The sequence below is a fragment of the Aythya fuligula genome, chromosome 5 (assembly GCF_009819795.1).
Source record: "Aythya fuligula isolate bAytFul2 chromosome 5, bAytFul2.pri, whole genome shotgun sequence".
In the NCBI taxonomy this organism is placed as follows: domain Eukaryota; kingdom Metazoa; phylum Chordata; class Aves; order Anseriformes; family Anatidae; genus Aythya; species Aythya fuligula.
In genome coordinates this window covers 34,535,415-34,555,965 of record NC_045563.1, presented here as the reverse complement: position 1 = coordinate 34,555,965, position 20,551 = coordinate 34,535,415, and the positions used below count along the sequence as shown (strand labels likewise).

Here is a 20,551-nt window from a genome sequence, read left to right as displayed (position 1 = left end):
TTTTCAGAATATGTAGTTAAGATAATCTCATCTTTCCTCTATTACTGTATCAATTAACAGTACTGTGAAAACCAAAAACAGTTTGCTGAGTAGTGCTTATGCAAGCTTATGACTAGTGCTTATGCAAGCTACAGCAAACGGTATTCAGTATGTTCATAATATTGCTCAATTAATGGATTTTGCCACTAGGCTTCTGCTTTATTTAAGAAAAAAAACACAATGCTAGTCTACAGCTAAAGTCAGACTTATACTCTGGAGATTTTTTTAATTTCAGGCCCTAATGGTGTAATGCTGGTGGTTTTTTATGTTTTTCTTTATTGGGACAGTACAACACATCCTAAATAAGAATCATGACATCAGGTGCTCAGTAGAGCTACTTTATATGAGATGAGAAAGACAGCTTGCAAGAAATTTTTATATAGATCTAGTTTTCCTCTACTGAAGATAATCAAACGTAGCTTACATCATTCGTAACTAATTCAGATATTATTTATTTTCTTAAGTTTGGAGAAGATGCAGAAAGGCTTGAATGCTGCGGCAGAGACTGCGGTTGCTGCTGTTCCTCCTGTTTCTCAGAAAACACCCAATCCTGCTCCTGTGACTGCACGTGTGGACCATGTTTGGCACTATGATGAAGAATACCTTCCAGACGCTTCAAAGCCTGTGTCAGCTAGTTCTCCAGAACATGCTGATGGTGTTGTTAGCAGTGGATTTGTAGCTGTCAACTTAAGCTCCTGCAGGCAGGAGGTTGATTCTAAAGAATGGGTGATAATAGATAAGGAACGGGACTTGCAGGATTTCAGGACAAATGAGGCTTTAGGGCACAAAACAACTGGAAGTCCCTCAGATGAAGAGCCAGAGGTACTACAAGTTCTAGAGGATTCCCCTCGAGAAGAGCAGCCCAGACAGGGTGGTTGGGCAGGAAACAGTGTCCATGCCAAGAACCAAACCTCAGGGGTGGAGTTTGTTCTAGCCATGGAGTGTCATCCTGCTGCTTCCGAACAGCTTACAGATAAATTGGAACTTCTGACCGGAGCTGCTGGACAGCTTCTTGCAGCCACCCCTACAAGTCCTATGGAAGCTCAAGCAGAAGGAGCGCTCACTCCGGTAAGAGAAACAGTCACTGTTTTTATTAAATCTCTATTAGAAATTCTATATGAGGAGATAATAACTTATTATGAAAGTTACAGCCAACTCAGTAGAAAAAGAGAATTCTGACAGGCTACTTGCTGATTATAAGGTGCGGAGTATCTGCTACGGTGAAAATAAGCTAGTCAATGTAATTAACTATAGCTGTACAATAAAACTTCAAATGCACTTATGTTCTCATAGGAGATGCAAGATACTATATTTCACACAAGATTATATTTTGATGTCATACATTGTGAATTTTCTAGATTACAGATTCATTTTGTGTTTTTCAAATTAGAGAACAGTGTTGAACAGCAAGATTTTTGACACTTTAATTCAAAATACCAGTTGCACGAGAATTTTTGGTATGTTAGAAACTTGTGAAGATGAAAAGTTAATATAAATTGCTCGTTTGTTTTCAAAGTTTCAATTTCTATACTTGAATGCTAGTTTTAGTGAAAAAACAAAAACAAAAAAGAACACACACAATCAACAGAAGGAGCAACATGTAATCCTGTAGAAAATACAAATTATCAGATGCTTTTATGTCTAAAACCGTTAAAAGCCAGCTTGCAATTTTGTATATAAATGTAGTATCTCACTGTATACAAACTTGGCTCATTTGGGGGAAATGGCTACCTTACTTAAAACTGAAAGCAGAGGTTATGGAAATGAATAGTACATGACAACAGTTAAATTAATGGACAATAGGATTATCTGGAAAGGTAGCAAATACTGTGCAGAAAGAAAATACAAATTGTTTGGTTGATTTATAAACTGGAAACAGAGTGTGTCTATCCAATGTGTCTATTCTGACTGTGATTGCAGTTTGTGGTACTCTTTCATCTAATTCATTAGCCCTTGAATTAAAGCCAAAGCCCAGCAGAATATGTTGGGTGTCTTCTGTTGATGGTATTCCACTTCACAGAAAAAATAGCTAAATATTTCTTGAGGTTGGTACTGGAAGCTGCTTTTATAGGTGAGTGTCCTAGTTGCTTTATAGAGAGACATTCATATATATGTGGCTTCACGTAGTAGTTCTCTCTATTGCAGAATCCTGGTGACCTTAGGAAGCTGTTTCAGAGAGTCCTTTTACTTCTTCCTCAAAGCGTTTGCCCACCTGAAACTGTTCTTTGAATGTGATTCTTGTTCATGGACTTTGAGATGACTGAAAGATTGTCTGCCAAAAGTTTTGTTTCCAGCAGAGCTTTACCTAAACAAGCAGATTCCTTTAGTTGTCAAGTATTTGTAAGTTGCAAATGGTAGCTGAACTCTCTAGTATATCATCTGCTCAAGAAGTGAGCCAAATTATGTGAAAGATCATATTCTCCTCAAAGATCTATACTTAATGTTTGGAGGTAGCATGAAAGGCCATTAAACTCAGGCAGAACAGACTTCCCTAATATTCAAAATATTTGTTATGTGAGGTTTAAAAGTTGCTATGGATTTTTTTTAAACACTTTTGTTGTTGAACTAGTCTTATCTGTATTATATAATAGAAATCCATCTGACATCCCCTACAGAAGTAAAGCATATTAATGGTAAGTCGTGATAAATTTCATGTGATGCTATATTTTTTCTGTAATAGCATCGATTTTTTTTTCTTTACCACACACAAAAATGTCTACCACTAATCTCCTGGGGCTCAAAGAGACTGTGCTCTGCCTGCTGGTTGGTTTTATTAGCACTCCTGATGTATAACTGCTGCAAAAGCCATAATATTTAGAGAAGAGAGTTTCCTTTGAATAGATACAAAGATAACTTGTACAGATACCACCAACCCTTAATAAAGCCTGATAGGCCCAGAAAAATTTATACTTCTCATACTGCATGGTTTGGTTCTTCAGATGCTTCTTAACATTGGACCACAGAACAGTTAGATCAGACTGGGGAGCAGAGTCAAAGTTACTTGATATCAGTGTGAAATGCCTAAGATGATATGATTTCAACAATAAAAATGCTTGGAAAGACTTTGCGCAAGTTGCATAGTGAGGTTAGTTATAGAATCATAGAATCAGGAATTGGAATGATTGTTCTAAGATCATTTAGCCTTTTACCTAGTACCAACCAGTTCACCAGTAAACCATGCTACTAAGTTCTACGTCTACACATCTCTTGAAGACCTCCAGGGGTGGTGACTCAATCACTTCCCTGGGCAGCCTATTGCAGTTCTGCACAATCCTTTCAGTAAAGAAATTTCTCCTAACATCCAACCTAAACCTCCCCTGGTGCCACTTAATGCCCTAAGTGTTTACAAAACTGTAACAACCTTAACTACAATCAAATGGTTTTGTTCTTTCGTAGTTTTGTCTAGGTAGTACCTTCCTGACAAACAATACAAATAATGAGCAAAGGGTTGCGTTTCACTTTCCTGCTGATTTTAATTATATTGCATCTGTTACTAAGAGCAAGCCTGGATCCAAGTGTGTAAGTTTGGGACCATACATCAAATGACATAAAATAAGTATTGCTAAACGGGTTTAAAAGTAGATATTGAGATTATAGTAGTATAGAATAGTAGCTTTATTTAATTTCTGAATAGTTTACTCATTTCCAATGGCTTGCAACTGTAGGACATTGGCATTCATAGTTATCATGCTTATGAATATACCTCCCATATGCATTTCTAGTGACCTACTACATTATCACTTAGTAGAAGGTACAATGAATTATGTTCTTTGAGCTTATTCTGAGAACCTTAGAATTCTGATAGGTTTGTTAAATATGCGAACAATTAATTAATTTAATGTTACAAAACATGAACAAAATATTTTTACTGTTGTAAATGCATTTTAAATTTTATTCTTCTTTTTATGGGAACAAGGCTTTATTGCTCACTAAGTAGTAGCAAGGATGTTTCTGTATGAGAAACTGAAGGTTCATATACTCACCCCAATTTTATTTTCTCCTGAAGGAAAGAAATCACTGGTCTTCAGACCTTCCATTTGTAGATAAATGTTCTTCTTGAAATCATGTGTGTATGTGTATTTCCTGTAATTGATGATAACATTTCTTACCTCTTTCAAACATCATCAGCACCCCTAATAGGAACGTAAGGTTGTAGTAGTTCAGGAAGGAAACCTGAACTCAAAAAAAAAAGAGGAAAACATGTAAGTTATTGGATTGGTGATTTTTTAAGCTTAAAAATTTACAGCAAATTGTGCTATCTTCTGTGAAAAAGCCTGGCTGTAAGAGAACTAATTTTCATGTTATCAGTCATAATAACAGATTCTATGTGCTATAACCAGATTACCCAGCACATATCAGTTTGATCTGGTTCAGTCATGTGCTCCTGCTCATATTTCTGTTGAATTACTCGTAGCATGCTATGCTGACTGTATGCTTTCATGTTGCAAAAGGACAGACAGTACTTGGTTTGCTGTAACATCTTCTGGAATGAAGTTCATTTGACAAAATAATTTGAACTGATCTAGACTGTTCAGGAATTTATATTGGGGCAGCACTTTGCATCATAGTGCTCTCTTTTTTTTCTTTCTTGATCTGGTTCTAAGAGCCTAGTGCTGGACCTGCTGTGTTGTTGAACCATGGCCTCATTAATGTACCGTGTTTGGATTGAATTGCGATGACCTTTATATTGTGCATGTACAAAACTGTTTGCAGCATATGATATTTGGCAAGCAGATATTTTAACAAAGAAATAATAACAGTGTTAAAGTAATCCAATAGATACCAACTAATGCCATTTTCAACTTCAGTTTAAATTAAACAGCTGTTTGCTCTGGTCACACTTGGTTGGCAACCTAATATAAAATATATATGCATGGTAATAGAAGTTGTTTGACTGTGAATCTACTTATTTTTTACTACTTGGTAATATTTTTGAAATTAGGATTTTATAGATTGAGGTGCTACTATGTTGTATCAATGAAACTGCTCTTAAACTTCCATTTATTTCATAGTTCTTAGCTGTATAATTTTCATGTACCTTCTACCCTCAGTTGCTGCTTATGAGATGCTGGAAATTCTTTTTTTTTCTCTTTTCTAAATGCTTGAGTGATGGACGTAGTTCAAGATGAGGCAATTATTGATGGATGCTCCAGGCCTGTATAAGTATGTCCTGCAAGTTCTGTCCCACGTTTGGGAAATTTCACCAGAACTGTTTAGTGCTAATCTTACTGATTAATCCTGTAGGCTATGATTCTTAATATGCAGTGCTATAGCCATAGCTGTACAGTCACATTTGTAAAGCATGCAGTGGGTGCATATGCTAAAATTGTAGTCGTCACAGAAAACAACACTGCTGCATGGATGTGCTAAGCATTTTGCAAGGACCAGCCAACAATCAGCTAGCCTCTGTACACAGTGTCCTTGGAACAGACCGTGTGAATTTATTAACTGTGCCCTAGATTCTGACTGAATGACAGAAGCCAGCAAGAGAGCGGATGATCTCTTCTGATGTTGGGTTTTTCAAAGTTGATGGAAAATCTGACAATTAGACTTAAGATGCCTCTTAAATTATCAGCTCCAACCTGAGAGAGAATTTTCAGTGGAAACATCTAGGAAAATGCATGTATGCAGGACATAAACAAGAATTATTTAAAATACTGATTTTTGAACCTTATTTTTTCCTCACCATGTTGTTCTCACAGCTCAGCTCATCTCACATGCTGCATTTCTCCACTCCAAGAATTTCAAGTCCCCTCCTCCGCACCATGAGCCCTATAGCCTATCTGTCCATCCACTCGGACCCTCTGAAAGAGGCTGGTTTACCAAGGAGTCAATCAGCTGAGAGCCACTCCTCTTCCTCACGCTCAACTGGTCGTAGGCAGCTTCCTGTCATTCCCTGTGGCAACAAGTTCCCCCCTGTCATTCGCATCTCAAAAGCACAACTTCAGCAGGTGAATAAGCCTCATCTTCATAACAGTGACTGCATTGTAGCAGTCATCTGCAAAGTTTAATTTTTTTAGTTGCTCTGCACACCGGTAATATGCATAGGCTAGTCATACTGCTGTACACAGCATCTTACAAAATGTTTTGAAAGATAAGGTCAAGTTAGGGAATCTCATTAAGGAATAGAGTCAGGAATATTTTTATGAGAATATATATCGTCCCATTTAGAGGAGGTAAAATTAGAGAGAAGAATATTTAAAGAGATGTTGTTTGGGTTATCATGATCTGGAGCACCGAACATTTCTGTGTGTTCTGGAAGATAGATTCACATCCTCAGAGGTATTTTCTCTTGGAAAAGTTAAGATTAATAAATACAGAAAACAAAGTTTTCTTTCATTCAGAACTAAAAATAATTTTTAAAGGTGTTCCTATAATCAGTACTAGTTAGATTTTTAAATTGGGAACACATATTAAAATTTGGAGTACTGTAAATGATTTTAATGTTAGAAAATAGGATTTACAGCTAGTCACATTGCTACTTTGGCATCAAGAATTCATTAATTGTTTACAGTATGCAAAGCAAAGGTGGGAATTAACGGGAGTAATGGCTAATGGAAATGTCACTAAAGAAAGTAAAGTTTTCATAGTTTTGTATTCCCAGTTTATTTACACTATGAGAAAGATGAAGGCTTAGAATCAGATTGAAGTAAACCATAATTTGTGTATTAGCCGTAAAAATTTGCTAAGCAGTATCAGCTCACATTGACTGGTGAAGCAGTATGATTTAGCATTGATGCATAAGACCGTAACATATCATCATCATTTTACCATTAATATTTAATTTGGATTATATTTTATGTTGTCTTTTATTTCCAACCTATTTTTCAGTATAACTATTTATATGTGAAAGACATTTTTCTTCTATGAAGCATGCACAGGAGTATTGTTTTTTTAAAAGTTATCCATCAACATTAGAATCTTTCAAACTTCAATATGATCAGTGATGAGTGATAACAAGGTAAAAAAAGCAGTTAGTGTATTTATGCCAGCATTTGGTCTTCCTACCCAGAAAGCAGTATTTTTTTCCACAACACTTCTAGGCTGTTTTTTATCTAAATACAAAATTGTAGTAGTTCTGACCTCAATTTATGGAAATGGACTAACAGTAACTCACAGAGGTTCATTATTGTGAACCTGACGGGATATGGGATGCCAGAATACCACATTCTTCATGATGACTGAAGTATTGACTAGAGAAAAGGACTTTGTACAAATTAACTTAATAGAAATTAAGCTTCAGCATTTGTATTCTGGGATGCAAAATTACTTTTTTTTTTTTTCCCCTGTATATCTATGATCTAAATTTTTCAATCCAAATGTATTGCAGGTGACATTAGCAAGCTCCTCACAATTCTCAAAGTAGGTTTTCATACAGAGTTTTCTGTGGCTTCCTTAGTACTCAACAGATGAATACAGCTGCAATATTAATGGGGGCTGTGAAGTGATATACTCTTTTGTCATGTGAAAAAGAATAGATATTGTACCAGGTGCTGCTACTGAGCAGAGTGGAAAAGGGAAAGGGAGAAGATTATATACAACATTCAGAGCCTTCTCTTTCTTTTTACCTGGTAAGTCCCTGACTGCTGTGTTCCTTTTCAAGCTGTGATTTTTGACAGTCCGGACTCTACTGAGAATGTACCTTCCAGTGTTTCATTTGCTGTGGAAACTACAAGCACATGAATCTTTAGTTTATTCCAACAATGAAGGCCTTGCGTGCTTTTTGGCTCACTGGAGAACTGACATACTTTTACTGGTCCTTCTATTTTCTACATCACAGTAATGTTAGGTACTTAGCAAGTATGAAAGATAAATATGCTTGTTAATGACACGAAGCACTTCTCCAATTAAATACTAAAAATAATTTGAATACCATTATGTATTATACTGTATAAATATTTGGTATTGAATATATTTTCCTGTATTTCCTACTGTTTTCCATTTTGTTCAACATTGATAATTAATGAATTGCAGAGGTCAGGGATCTCTACTGTTGAATTTCGCTTCATGTGCTAAAAAGTAAATGATGATAACATTTGTTCCTGAAATCAGGCAAGGGAGTTTTCTTTCCTGATTGTTAATGAGTGAGGCTTCAGGAGCTGTAGTCCAGCCTTCTTTAGTTTGACATTATATAGGAGAGATCATGAAATTTCTGTATATTCTTCACTCACTAGTGCATTGAAGGTTATAGGATGTAGGTCTACTTTGATTTCTTCTATAAACATAACTCCTCTCTTGCCATACATATATGATGTAAGACAATTGGAGTGGTTTGTTTCACCTCTCCTTAGTTATTCAATTTGCAGCATTAGAGCCAACAAAAGACAGAATGAATTCTTTGACAGTACTTGAATCTGAAAAGTGGGGTCACAGTGCTATTAGCATCCTTTTTTTAAATAGAGTGGTCAAATTGTACAGCAAATCCTCCTGCAACATGACGTTTTTCTTTCTTTCTGTGAATTTTTCAGCCAGGTAACTTCTCTGAACTTTGCTCATCAGAGGAATGCATAGAGTGTTGAGTGAGATCCATGGAAAAGGTGATGTGAGTGCAGTAACAACGGGCCAGAGCTGTGTAGGAAAAGATTGCTTAGGTAGATGTTATGCTAAATATATAACTGTTTCTTGAGAAACAATCAGAATTAGTGACCTTCGATTTCAGTCTCTTGGTTTCTCAGATCTAGTTCTCTAATAAGATATAAAAACCTTTTCTAGCTGTGGCAGCCATCTAGAATAAATCTAAATTGGCTGTCTGTTTCAGATTCAGCCCTGAAAAAAGTGGATTCCAGATTTGTATGTCTTTTTTACATATCTTCATTTTTTTAAATACATGATGAGACATGTAGAACAGGGATTAATTTTATTTTAATGATTTTGTAGTTGTTCCTTCCCAGGTAAAGCAGTTGGAATTGGTTAGCACTTTCACAAATACTTTCTCATAGGTCTTATTTTTTCCCAGTAATCTACCTTACTGCAACAGTTTAAAAACTATTTTATTGGTATATAGTTACGTTATTAGTTACAAAATGCTCTGAAATCTTTCCACAAGAGATGCTGTGGAAATACAAGCCACCATGTACTTATTCATACCCAAGATGAGAAGTAATATGCTGATCTGACTTGGAAAAATTACCTTAGTTTTTAAGTATCTCACTGGAATTCAGGTGCCTATGAAAGAATAAGGTAAGACTTGTTGACATGTTCAAGGGGTATTTAGGAAATAAATTTATACCCCTTGTAATAGTTGTTCTTTTATGGATATTGTAGGCTTTTCAGCCAGGAGGGCATGTAAATGTAAAATTTTGCTGTTTTTCATGAACTGATTTTTGGCAGGCATCACTAGTCTGCAATAGCAAGAGATGAATGTTTACGCTGATTTCCATTTAATAATTGCTTTCTTACCCACAAAGAAACAAAAAATGCAAAATGCTCCTCTATTGTTAGCCTATTCTTTAAAATTATTTTTAGTTTGTCAGTGGTATTAACTTGTAGCTGTCATGTGCATTAGGATTGAATTAGAACTCAACTAGCTAAAGCATTGGTTTAGCATTCTACCTGTCTAGAAATGTCAGTAATGGATATATTTGTCCAATTTAGATATATTACGTTATCAAATAGTTTTGTTCTAGAATGAAAAGAGGGAAAGGTTTTTCTCTGCTCAATGAGGCTGATTTTTAATGCTGCCATCATGGAAGTTGAGTGTGGTAAAGAGGGTTTTGGGTTTCAGGAACTACAGAGATGTCATGCCCTACCCTATCCTGATGGAAACTGTATTTAGTTGGCACGAAGTTTAAGTATTTTCCTGGGAGCTTACTATTTGCTATGATGTTACAGCTGTTACTCATCCTCAGTGAAAGCAGTTGTTTGGTAACACTTATGACCATATTCAAAGGCAATCTTAGATGCAGCTGTTTTCAGTTGTTACTGGTTGGTACCTGGAAGGGCAATCAACATATGATCTCTAGTGGTAGTGTCGCTGTTTTCTTTGTCAGTAAGTTTCTCTGGAGTATGTGGATTTTTAATACAAAAACACATATTAGGAATGTTAGGAAGCATTCAGGAATATTAGAAAGTGTTATTTCATAAGGAGAGAAAGGATTTCCCAAAGATGCCCGTAAGCCCCCAGGTTACTGCCATTCTTTTAAGCAATTGGGTTTCAAACTGGTAATGATTTTTTTTTTGGAACGTTTTTCATCTACAAATTCTCCTCCTCATGCAAAGAAGTATTTATTTTTTTTCCTATTTATTGCTTTTGCCCAAGTCGCAGAGGCAATTGCTTGACATTTGGAAATCTAAATGCTGCCTACAGTGCTTGGTAGGACCTTCTATCTGAAGGAGAGAAATTCTTTAGACATTCTTTTTTCACATCTGTCTTCAGTGTTTTAGAATTAAAATTAAAAATTACAGCGAGTTAGGTTAGCTGTGCTTTCAGTGGAAGCTTTCCAAGGTACAAATTATGGAATGAACAGTGGAGGAAAACAAGCAGTCAGTAGGAACCTGTTAAACTTTTTCAAATAGTGTGTTGCCTGAGGAGAAATGATCAATTTTTATTGACAGGATCCTCTTGGTCATTTCCCTTCTGCAAGTTTCTGTATCAGCAGCAGCAACAGCAAAGTTACAGTGAAGGTCGGGGCAATAAATTAGCATTAGTAAAAGCATTCACATGCACTGTTAGAATTCTGCAGTGAAGGATGGGTCAAAAATAAAATGAGAGGAAAAAATAGAAAGAAAATAAAACACTATGAAAGTTGCTTTTTTTAACATTTGTGTTTTGTGGAATCTGCAGTACTTTTAAGATTCTCAAAATTCTTAACCGCATGGTTCATCTATTCTTGTCTGTCCTTGACGTGATCAATTTTTATTATATTTTTAAAAATTGCAACATTATCCCAAACATATGTTGTTTAGTAAATTTTTTCGAGCATCAAAATTTCATTAGCACAGGACAAGTGAAGATGTTTCAGGAAAGCTAGATGATCTGCGATTTCCCAGGGTGAGCTGATTAACTCTTATGTCAAAAATTGGCTGTTATCATTAAAACAATGTCCAAATTGAATTACAGGGGAAAAAAAAAAAAAAACAAACAATCTTTACTTGAAGATTGTAAATTTACCAGTATCCTAGAATTTTCTCCCAGTTAGCTGGTTTTTCATAGGGAAGAAAGAGAACTTTTTAGAAAAGGAAAATTTGAAAACACTAAAACTGGAACCAGTGGTTAGAAGGAGTCTCTAATATTTCTAAGCTACAATTATATAATTTTTGAAAAGTGGTTCATTTTCAAATTACTATTACAATTTCTAGATTTTGATGATTCTACAATAATGCTCTACATAAACCACAGGTAGATGTGTTTACTTATTAGCTAGCTACTAAGCTATAACTGCTCTGACTGCTTCTGGCAACAGTTTTTAATCTCTATGTTTTTTAACCCTGAGAAAATAACCATGATAAAGTAGGAATTTGGTTTCTGTAGAGACAGAAATAAAAGCATGAAATAGAAATGTGAAATATGCTTCAGTTACCAGGTTTTTACTCTGAACTCTGCATTAAGGCAAGCTGATGCTTTGTTAGGAAAAGACTGTCTCTGTGGAACTCAGAAGTATTATGATACTGGCTCATTTTTAATTGCAATGTATGTCAGGAGTATTGTATGAGTGTTAGGAAGTAATTATCTGTAATTGCAGCTGCTTCCCAGTTCTCCAGCAATTCCAACAGTTCTATACAACATAAGTAAATTTCAAGAATATTGTTCAATTGCTTTATATGTTGTATAGAAGAAGCTTCAAATTAAATGAGTACTTGTTTTGGTCACATTATTAATAAACTAATTAGCAACTTATTTCAATGACAATCATTCTCTGAAAGCAGTTAAAGTTACTGCATTTAGAGTAGTTAATCTTTGCCCTATTGGATGTTGGATATGGGTTTATGTTAGAATACGGTAAAATCTTCCTTTACCTGGCAAGTGGTGTAGGAATAACTGAAAAAGGGAAGATAATTAAAAAAATACTGGAATTAAGCAATGATTAATAGGTACACTTAAATAACAAGAGTCTGTACACACAGATATGCATGTTCTTTATCCTAAAAAGATATCTTTCACCTTAGAGGGTATGAAAATACAGCTATCTTGTACCTTCCTAACTCTGCATCTTTGTTCCCTCCTCTTCCTATTTCTTGCATCTCCCAGCATCAATATAAGACTGATGTACAAATTATTGTTACAGAAAAGTAGAAAGAATATATGTGAAGAGCTGTGGAAGGCGGCATGCTCCTCCTTTCAGATGGATATAACCAAGCCTTCATATGCTATTTTCTCCAGTTAAGGATTAGGGCTGTGTGTGATTTTTTTTTAACAAGAGTGCATAGTATCCTGGGGACTGCCAGTTTCTACAAATGCCTGCAATGCTTGCAGTACTGTATGTATGTCAGAAGGGATTCATTATCAAGACTTACAGCCATCTCTGGTCTTACACTCCATAACTCCATGAATTACAGACATATACTTCTGTTTATCCACATATTAGCTTATTTGTAGAAACAGCCAATGTAGTTTAGTACATCTATAATTAATTTTATCTTTTCTGCTAGACTTCAATCTGGAAAGGGAATGTAAGGGATACAAAGGATTAGACTGTAAAAGGTCAGAAGGAATGATAATAGTAGGGAAGAAGGATTTTGAGAGGACATGTACTGTTAAGAACAGTAAGCTGGGTATGATATCTACAGAGTTGTAAGCGTAGCAGTGTTTGTTCATGTGAGAGTAACAGTTAGCTGTAAATTACAGGACGGTGTGCTAACATTCCCTTTACCCTTTGATACAAATTGCAGTTCAGATTTTATTCCAGAGGTATACAGTTTTGCAAGGAAAATTAAGTGACTTAAGGAAAGAAAGAATCATGACGAGGAAGCTGGTGAACTGGAAAGCCTAAGGGAAGTTGGTTGGTATTAATGAAGCTGCAGACTCATACTAACATTTGTCATATTGCTGCTAGGCTGTAGAGCTAACTGGATGAAAAGGAGAAGAAAGGAGAAGAGAAAAGATACATGAGGTTTGTTCTCACAGATACACAAACTTTTCTAAGGTAGGAAAGAAGTTCTAAAGAATAAAATGATTAGGCTGAAGTGTCTTCAGAATGGCGAGTAATATGATTAAGGCTTACTGATGTTACAAACAATGTAAAGAAGTTACAAACAATGATGGGATTAGCATATCAACAGGTACACCACGTTTTTAAGAGGTCTGGAGTCCTAATGGCACTTGACATGCTTGTAGAAGTAGTAGGCAGCACGAGCAGAGGGAAGAAGCTGTGAGGTCACATGTTCACCTGCTGGTGTTTTACAGTAATCTATATTCACACCTTTAGATCTTTCAGATTTAACAGCTTTGACAACTAAAACCAATATTTCGTTCCTCTGCAATTTGCTGTATATATTCATAGAGAATTTCATCCAAGCATATCACTTGCTATTGCAGCCTATCAGAGGTTTAAGGAGAGGAAAGTTTGTCAGATGTCGTAAAGGATGTCTAGGAGATATTTATGTTATTGTTGTTTTGTTCTCTTTTCTTCTTAACATTCCACTCACCATACTGTAAAGCTACTTGAAGAAAATGCAGTCTCATTTATTGCCTCAGAAATCAGAAAAAAAAAAATAAGAAATTACTTAGGAAAGACTAAAGGATTCAGGACTGTGGTGGTGGTAATTTCTTTTAAACATTTCAGAGTGAAAGGAGAGCTTTGTAGTCATTTTTCCATATATTGTCGCGGTCCTTTTCAGTAATCTGCTGCATCATACCTTCTTTTGAAGTGCTGAAGTTGTGATAATCAGGTACATAATGTTACAAACTGATTACCAGAGTACACTGTGGGTCAGCATTTTAAATCTATTCTCTGCAACTTTCTTCTTAGATGAGGTGCCCATGTTACATTATAATCATTGTACATCAGGTTCAGTATTGTACAACATTGACGTGGTTAGACACAGAAATCTTACAGCATAAGATTTTAGTTCATGGCCCAAGAAAGGAAAGTGTGATGATTATTTCTGATGCTTGAGTTTTAGTTTTACGTAGTAGGTTATGTAGCATTTGTTTTGTAACTTGGTATGCATTTGACAATCTTGAGATTTCTGTCACCCTGATTTAGACTAAATAATAACCATTTGAACTGGTGTTAGATAACCATTTAAACTTGCAAAAGCAAGTGACAGGATCAGCCCTCCTCAGACTCCTTGATTATGCCTTCTGTCTTGCAAGGTTTCATAAAGAATATGACTATGGGATAATTAGGGTTACAAAACTGTACAATTTTTTAAAGTTGTTTTAAGGGATTTTATTTACTATTCTTTGAGGTGTCAGGAACAGTTGAGACATGAAGCAAGTCTTTCCTGACTCATAATTAAATGTAAAAGTTAGGATGGAATCTCCTTATCCTGCCACAGTTGCAAAAAACATAGGAAATGCTGCTGTGGTGTACATCTCATCCTTCTGGCCCCATCTCATTGAACAAGCATCCACCCTCACAGAAATGAATCTCCATCCTTTCCAGGGAAATTCCTATGAGCCTGCAATATAAAAACAGTAGCATTTGGTACATACATAACAATGTGTATCCCTTCATACTTTCAGCCAGTGAGATGTCAAATAAGATATCAGACACTATTGATAAGCAGTGCCTTTTTAAATCCTACTTGTTTCTTTTTGGTCTTGCCCTTTTATTTCTCTCTTGAAGCTGCACCTGAAGTTGTAACAACATTTGCATGAGAGGCACTTCTGCACAAGTTAAATTTCTTGTACATATAGATGAAATGTCAAGCCTAATAGGGATATAATTTAATCTTTGTGCTTTAAAAATAATAAGAGGATTATTGACCATTTGAGAAAACAAGCTTCTGTTTGCTAGTGAACACAAATCAAGAAAGTGATACATGCATTCAATAAAGCCATTTCTGAAAATTTGAGCTACTCAGCAGTGCAGTCTTTAATGAAACTTACCCCATACGCTTTACTTCCCTTCTCTTGTTCAGTGTTTTTCTTCCACAAATAGCTCCTGCTTGCTATATTGTGGATTCTTCAACAAGTTTACTTGTTTATTTCTTGGGTGTAAGGGTTAAGTCTGGATTAGTCAAGAGAGGACTAGGAAATTCTTTCTCCAGTCATGGCAAAGGAAATGAAGTCTGTTGAAAACTGTAAACAGATTTCACATCAGAGCTGGTTTCACTTCAAAAGGAATTGACACGTAAGAGACATGTCACTAGGAAAAGAGTTTCCATGTAAATGTATTTATGCAAAAGATAGTTTAAATGTAATTGCTGCCCTTCTGGAAAAGTATCAAGAAAAGAAATATCTTCTGAAAAGGAAGTAACTAAGGATATTTTACCTCTGAAAATTGAGAGAAGACACCAGAATCTATGCTATTCTACGGGAAGCCATCCTTCTTCAGAGATGTGTGGTTGGTTGTTTTTTTCACTCTGAAAGATTCAAAACAACAGCTAGAATAGCTGATCAAGTAAAATGTTTGTTCCTCTGTTCTTTCTGTGGCCAAACTGGTGTGCGTTGCCAACATTGGAAATAGGCTATCACTAGTTGTCTCTTCTACCATCACTGAATCACTAAAGTTTTTAAGTCCAAACCCAGTCTCCAGTCTTTTCCACTTCCTGCTGAATTCTACAAATGCAAACTGTGACAGATTCATGGGACTAAAAACATGAGGGAAAAAGGAGCTGAACTCTATATTCATGTGGAGGAAGATGTAAGAATAGCCCCATGCTTTTGTTACAGGTTATTCATTTTACCAAATGACTCAGTCCAAAATGTATAAACCAAAACGTAGGGCTCACCTTGTCATGAGCATGTATTCCTCCCTTGGCCATAGAGGTTAAGCTCATACCACTTGTGTGGGTTCTCACCCTCTGACCTCATGACTTGCATTTCTTACTGTGCAGTGGCCTGACTTCATGGAAAGTAAAGAAGCACTGGTTCTGCACATGCCTGATGGGAAGCAGGGGAAGAGGGCTGATGTCTCTCAGAGTGGGGAGAGACACAAATGCAGGTTTCTCGTGTTAGGTTAGACATGCTCTGACCTAAGCTATGTTAATTAAGCTATGTACTAGAGGCAGCAATCACCATAACCAACTGTTTTTTCACAGTGACTCTGACTCAACACTATCTATAGGATTTAGGGGTGCCTTAAGCGTATTTACTGGATTAGACCCACCAGGGGATTTAGGTGTGTAAATATTTAGTTTGTGAATCTCCTGATGACCTTAGGTAAGAAGTCCTGGCCTGCTTGCTTAATTTAAAATAATAATAAAAAAGAGAAAAGTTTCAATAGGGAAGGTAGTAGCTAAAATTTGAGCACTCAGAAGTGTTTTCTTAATGAAAAGTAGGTATTATGGGTACTAAAATACTTAATTTTGTAGATAATGTTTTTATTAGTTGTTTTGTTAACAAAGTATATACATTCTGCCTAAATTGAAACTTAAGTCAATTTCTGAATCTGGACCTCACTGTTTTCTTTGTCTTCTGTACTTGTCTAAAAAGTATTGTTGTGTACTTGTTAAAGATTTTATGTTTTTATATAACTTATGCTAAAAGTATTCAAACTCATGTAAAGTAATAAAACGTGGACTTCTTAAGCTGTGTCTCTTTTCCAGGAGGTTCCTTGTCAACTGCAACATTTCCCACTGAGATTATGTTTGTGTTACACGTTTCTGTCTTGGGATGACAGAGTATTTTATTTTCCTAATTAGCTAGATGGAATTTATGAAGTTTAGCTATTTGAACGTTGTGATTCCTACAAATTATTACATAATGCATCTTGGAGACATGGAATAAAAAATGCAATATAAAGAATGTTATCTACAATATTCCTGCAATTTTCACCTTTTCCTTCTCTAATTTTCTGATGCAGGTAACAATACCCAGGCCCTCAGTGGCATCCACACAGTCTGCTTCAGAGAGTTTTCAGTATGGGCACCAGCTAGAGAAAAGAGAGCATGATGTGCAATCTGTGGAACACACAGCGGAACTCCCGTCTCCAAAGGAAGGCTTGCCAGGTTTGGTTGTGACAGATGATGCACTTCCAGGTAGTACCAGCACACCAGATTTGGTACTTCATATCAGCCACGAAGAGCTTGAAAGGGAAGGACATGTCAAAGAACATGTCAGTGTCCCAGACAGTGACCAAAAGGACCTACTTGAACAACATAGCGGGAGACAGGAAGAGAAAGAACTTGAAAATCTTCCTGTAGAGACTGAGGAAGAACAGCTTCCAGTAGTTTCTGAGGATGTCCTTGAAATGCTAAACAAAGAACAGAATTCTTTGCCAGGAAATTCAAAATCTGCAGAGGAAGAACTTCTAACTAATACTGAAGCTGCTGAAGAATCAAAGCCAAGGCCTGTCTGCTTGGTGCCAAATCAAGATGAAGTTGGGAAGTCCATAACACCTGAAACACCAGAATTTTCACCCTCAAGACTTATCAACTCACACACTAATAGACAGGAAAACAAAATAGCACCAGTTCAGGAAAATGGTTTTCATTCTAATAAGGAAGAAGTCCATATCCAAGACTTGCAATGCCACCAAGTGGCCCTTACTAATTTTTTGCACCAGGAGGACAAGAAGGAGAAAAATACCCCCAGAAATGGAGAGTTATTCCACTGCATTTCAGCGAATGAGAATTCTCATCGATCTAAGAAGGACTTGGTTAAATCTCCTTTTGTATTCAGGCAGAGCCGAATCCCAGTTTTAGCACAAGAGATAGACTCAACGTCAGATTCCTCTTCTGTTTCAGCAAAGGAAAAGCTTCTGCTAAAAAAGGCCCATCAGACAGACTTGGTCAGACTACTTGTGGAAAAGAGACAGCTCAAATCTTTCCTTGGTGACCTCTCAAGTGCCTCTGATAAGTCACTGGAAGAAAAAATGGCTCCTGCTCCAGTACCATTTTCTGAGGATGATGTATTATCCTCATTTTCTAAATTGACACTGGACTCTCATTTCAGCAAGCAGACGGAAGATAGTTCTTTATCTCCAAGTAGCCCTCAGTCCAGAAAAAGCAAGATACCCAGACCGGTGTCCTGGGCTACCACTGATCAAGTCACCAGTTCAAGTTCAGCTCAGTTCTTTCCTCGGCCACCACCTGGAAAACCGCCTACTAGACCTGGGGTAGAAGCTAGGTAATACAGAGAAAATAGAAGTTGGTTTTCAGGTTGAAAATGAATTTGAGCTAGATTGCTGTTACTGTACAACTGTAATTGTGTAGATGTTCCATCCTTTGTTAACCTTGTTTTTTAATGCTGGTCTTGAATTCTCTGAGAAATCTTACATTGTTTGAAAATGAACGAGGAGAGGCTGCTACAGAAGAATGAGTCTGCTTCACCTGTAATTCTTATGTATCAATAGATGTGTAGTCAAAACTGTGAAACCTTTCATCCTATAACTAAATCTTCGCACTTTTTTTTTTTCCAAGTGGGATCACTTTTTCTGAACTGTTGATTATTCACAAACCTGTAGAAATCAGTAGGATTTATCATATGCAGTCCCTTTGAAAATTAACTGCAGAAGCTTTAAGTATTCTGGTTTGCAGATTCCAGCCATCAATATTCAGTCAGTTAGCTATGCTCTGATAAAGGCTAAGTAAAAACAGTCAATTAATGGAGGGCAGAGTGAGCTCTAGAAACCTTCCTTTGACAGATCTGTGTATAGACAACCATGATCTAGTTTCTTCAGTGTCTAGATTACCAGGATAAGGGAAGTTATGATGTAATCAGTAGTGTAAAATCCTCTGAAGGAAGTTGTGGTGTGCCTTGTCATACATTATTTGTGTATAGGAGTGTATTGATGATGTACGGGAGTGGATGTACCCCATCAAAACAGGTGGTAAGTACTGCACTTCAGTGCACTTCAGCACCACCAGGAAATTTCAGTTTTCTTGTAAACACTTAGACTGTTCATGTGAGTGAGTTCATGTGAATGTAATTATTGTGTTTTGAACAAGATGGAGGCCAAAACCTAGATCCAGACACCTCTATCTTACAGGAAAGTTCAGATCCAGATATCTGTTCTGAAGTGTAAGCTTATCCTTAGTTTCCAGTGATACTGTGTTTCTATATGAATTTTGGTGAATAGATTGGAAAAAAAAAATAATTTTTCTTCGTTTCTTCTTAAGGTTACGCAGATACAGAGTCCTAGGGAGTAGCAGCTCGGACTCAGATCTTATCTCTCGTCTGGCTCAAATCCTACAGAATGGATCTCAAAGACCAAGGAGTTCTACCCAGTGTAAGAGTCCAGGATCTCCACATAGTCCAAAAACACCACCCAAAAGCCCTGTCATCCCCCGCCGCAGTCCCAGTGCCTCCCCAAGGAGCTCTTCCTTACCCCGTACTGCCAGTTCTTCTCCATCACGGGCTGGGAGAACCCATCATGATCAGAGGAGTTCCTCCCCACATCTTGGGAGGAGTAAATCACCTCCTAGCCATTCAGGCTCCTCATCTTCTAGGAGATCCTGCCAACAAGAGCACTGCTACAGCAAACCAAGCAAGAATGGTCTGAAAGGATCTGGTAGTTCCTTCCACCATTCTCCAAACACTAAGACTCCCACAGGAAAAAGCAAATCAGCCACTAAGCTTAGCAGATAGGAACTGGGCCTTGACAGGTATAAAGCCGCCTCCTAAGTCTGATGCATGTTGTGTCTGTGTACTGTGTATTTAAAAAAATAATCAAAAAAAAGTATATAAAAAAACAGTGTTGAATCTGCGCTTTTTAAAGAACGTAAGCATCATAAACTATTCATGAGAAAGCATACTGTGTAAATGAGTGGCCAGGCATTGCCTAGGAGCAGGCAGCAAGCAGATCTAGGAAAGGGGAGGTAGAGGCCAGAAAAAGAATGACTAGGTAGTCAAAGAGGTGCAATGTATTTAAAGTCAAAAATATCTCCAAGGTGAGTGTTTTTAAAAGGGTATTTATTTCTATGTTTTCAGTTTACCTAGCTTAGAAGATTAGGCCTAATCATTTAGGGCCTGTCTCAAGAAGTATGCAAGAAGAAGTGAAACCCATTATTCCCAAAATCATGTCACCACTTGGGAGATAAGTACTGCTCAAGCATGTCTCTGTCGTTTTAAAAAAGCACACTGTTCAGAGGACAATGGTATTTCTACCTTATGAGTCTCTTCAATTTTGAGTTGCACACACCTGAGTCACTCAGTACTCATTTTGTCCCCTGTCTACCATAGCACAGATTTGCTTACCTAAAGAAGTATCATGTAACTTGCCCTTTCTTGATTTTGATGACATTTTAAAAATGAATATTAACGGCTGCCAAGATGTTTTGTAGTGGTATTCTGTAGAAATTTGTTTAGTACTAATTAGGATCCAAGAAGTATTCTTGGTTCCATTTTGTATACTTCTTCAGGAGACAAAGCGGGTTCTTGAAACCTCATTATGTGGAATAGAAAACCATTCTCATCTAGGAGGTGAGAGAATGGAGATGTCTGCAGTTCACCGAATGTCACAGA

General features: G+C 36.7%; 1 protein-coding gene across 3 annotated transcripts in view; it reads left to right on the top strand.

Moving 5' to 3' along the window:
- The window catches only part of TTBK2 (tau tubulin kinase 2), a 77,931-nt gene extending 58,178 nt beyond the window's left edge, over nucleotides 1-19,753 (top strand). For 2 of the 3 annotated variants that reach the window (XM_032188916.1, XM_032188917.1), the window contains exons 13-16: nucleotides 504-1,107; nucleotides 5,742-5,990; nucleotides 16,950-18,214; nucleotides 19,207-19,753. In XM_032188916.1, coding sequence (XP_032044807.1) covers nucleotides 504-1,107; nucleotides 5,742-5,990; nucleotides 16,950-18,214; nucleotides 19,207-19,675 — 2,587 coding nt within the window. In that variant the 3' untranslated portion in view covers nucleotides 19,676-19,753. The remainder of the gene's footprint in view (nucleotides 1-503; nucleotides 1,108-5,741; nucleotides 5,991-16,949; nucleotides 18,215-19,206) is intronic. The other variant, XM_032188919.1, reaches the window with a different exon arrangement.
- The last annotated feature ends 798 nt before the right edge of the window (nucleotides 19,754-20,551 follow it).